At 37.7% G+C, this 2,500-nt stretch overlaps 1 protein-coding gene across 1 annotated transcript in view; it reads left to right on the top strand.

The window, feature by feature from the left end:
• EDTP (Egg-derived tyrosine phosphatase) overlaps nt 1-2,500 on the top strand; it is a 27,912-nt gene that overhangs the window by 8,934 nt on the left and 16,478 nt on the right. Inside the window, exons 7-8 of the mRNA XM_043014241.2 lie at nt 1,494-1,716; nt 1,877-2,062. Of these exons, the coding sequence (XP_042870175.1) occupies nt 1,494-1,716; nt 1,877-2,062 (409 nt within the window). The remainder of the gene's footprint in view (nt 1-1,493; nt 1,717-1,876; nt 2,063-2,500) is intronic.

Raw genomic sequence — 2,500 nt, 5'->3', positions numbered from 1 at the left:
GGTCATTAGGTGCCCCATCCACAATGGGTTAATGAGAAAACAAAATGACCAAGTAGAAGTAGTAGGTAGAAGTGTTGGTATTGCCATCTTAGCAAAAATGTAGCCAGCCATTTTTTCATAGATAGATAAGAAAAACAACTAAAATTGATGTTTTTTTGGTTTGGTAGCCTGATTCCTACGGTGCACAACACACCCCCACACACAACAGCCAAACTCCCGATGCCGGGGCGTCATGCCAGTGTGACGATTTCAATGCAATATTGCAATCGCCTGGCATAGGGGTCTTCGCGTAGCGAGTGCCCCGTCGGGAAAGGGTTAAGTACAGGGTAATAGCCACCTGAGATAGCTGAATCTTTTTGCAGTCCTAAGATTCAAATAGGAAAACTATGAGCTACATCATACACAGCCTTCTTTGATACTAACATGTAATGTTGGCATTTCAGCGACACAAGTATAAGATATAGGTCACTGTTTTTGCATACTCTCTATATGCAGCAAAGAAACTTACCAGATTGTAGTTCACGTAACTATTTTTATATCTTTATTTTTTATTTATTTATTCATTTCCTTTTTTAGATTTTTTAAAGAGTGGTATGAATCACATTTTATATGACTGTTTTATAAAAGCAATTGCTAGAAAAAGATGCATAAAAATCATACTCAGAAAAATGTTGTACTTCTATGCTTATACCTTTTTGCTTTCATTACGTAAACTTAGGTTTTGTAAAGTCATCTTTGAAAGAAGAAAGTTATCCTGGCAGATTAAACCATTAATGATGGGGCTGTTTTGGCTCTAAATGGTCTAAACGGCGGGATATTTCAAACGCGTAAGTATAACACCTTGGGATTTTCGCCCACACTTGGCTGTGGCCAAACACTATATGCCCGATGACCCAGCGCACCGACTGGGAGGATAGCCACGACAAAATATCGTGTACCCAGTGACTGGCACTGCCACCTCTTGATGTGATATCTAGTCACGCATTGTTAACGGGTTAACTAAAGAATGTCAACCTCAGTTAACCCTTCCACAGCAGGTTGCATCTTCAAATGTATAGCCTAGGTGGGCATCTTAAGATGTCCTGTATGTTCTCTGTTATTTTGTAGCAATTTCAGTGCCACTAGTTCAAGTGGAAAACTTGTCATTTCAACAAGAGGGAAAATGCATTACTAAAGGCCACCAGGGGAAGGTTAAAGAGAGAAGAAGCATAAACTTTGGGAAAAGAACTGTTATCCTGGTAGTTTACAGGAAAATTAGATTGGACTACAGTTAGATACTACACAAAGATCAGTGCCTCACTGACTGTCAGCTACCCAAAAAAATATGATAACAGATGAGGTTTATTTTTACGTAAATGCCCTTATTGCCTCAATGGCATCCCATTTACATGATGCAATTATTGTTAATGCTTTACATGGAGGAAAAAAAGTGTCTCCTTACTCTGTTTTAAAAGTTTTTAAACTACACTCCCCTTTTTCTTTTTAACTTTCAGTGTCACATCATCAGAGAAAGTCGACAAGGAAAATCGCTACAGTGACTTCAGCATTTTGTCATTACCATACCCAGGTTGTGAATTTTTTAAAGAATTCAGAGACTTAGGCTATAGTGGAGAGGGTCTCCATTTCAACTGGAGTCAGGCATTTGTTGATGCACAGTTGGTCATTCCTGAGAGGACACTGTCAGCAAGAGTAGCGCCAGACTGGAATAATTACCGGGTAATGAAAGAAATGTTTATTAACTGTAGAGTGGATGATTTTTCGTTGATTTTTTAATGATTGTACTTGGTTTTGGATCTTTTTTGATGGTGCAGTTATGCTACAACTCAGAGAGTGAATTTACTTACTGTTATTTATTTTCCTATGATGTACAAATCAGAAATGGGACTTAGTGCGATTAAGTCAGAATTACCTGAAGCTGCTGTTGACGTACTGCCATGAAGGGACACAAGGACTCCTGATCCACTGCATCTCTGGCTGGGATCGCACACCTCTCTTCATCTCACTTCTCAGGCTCTCCCTCTGGGCTGATGGACTCATACATTCTTCTCTGGATCATGCACAGGTTAGTAACATGGCTTCAGATAATGGAATTGCTGCTATTTGATATAATCATTACATTTTATAAGATCATTCCATAACCCTTTAGCTGCTGAAGTCACAAAAAATCTGTTTCAAATATATAGCCCTTGACCGTGTAAAGCATAAAAATGCCAACTCTTCTCCAATTTAATTATTATGTACAAGTGTAGTGTATAATGTACGTTTCTTTAACTATACCAAGGAATGTTTTTGCTGATTATCATTATGAATATCATTGTTTATTCAAGGAGTGCCAAAAAACAGTTTCTTTTAGTCTTATATGAAAGTTATGGTAATTTTTGAAAAATTCATGACCATAGGAGCAGTATAAAAATTAACAATTTCACCCTTTTGTTTTTTGAAAGAAAATTGACATCTCTTGGGAATAATTTTTTGCTTAACCTATTGTGGATGGGGGTCA

This window comes from Penaeus japonicus, unplaced genomic scaffold (genome assembly GCF_977035675.1).
Source record: "Penaeus japonicus unplaced genomic scaffold, GWHDUDI00000001_assembly GWHDUDI00000015, whole genome shotgun sequence".
NCBI classification, from domain to species: Eukaryota; Metazoa; Arthropoda; class Malacostraca; order Decapoda; family Penaeidae; genus Penaeus; species Penaeus japonicus.
Note: the sequence above shows the minus strand (reverse complement) of the source record. Positions and strands in the feature narration are given on the sequence as shown.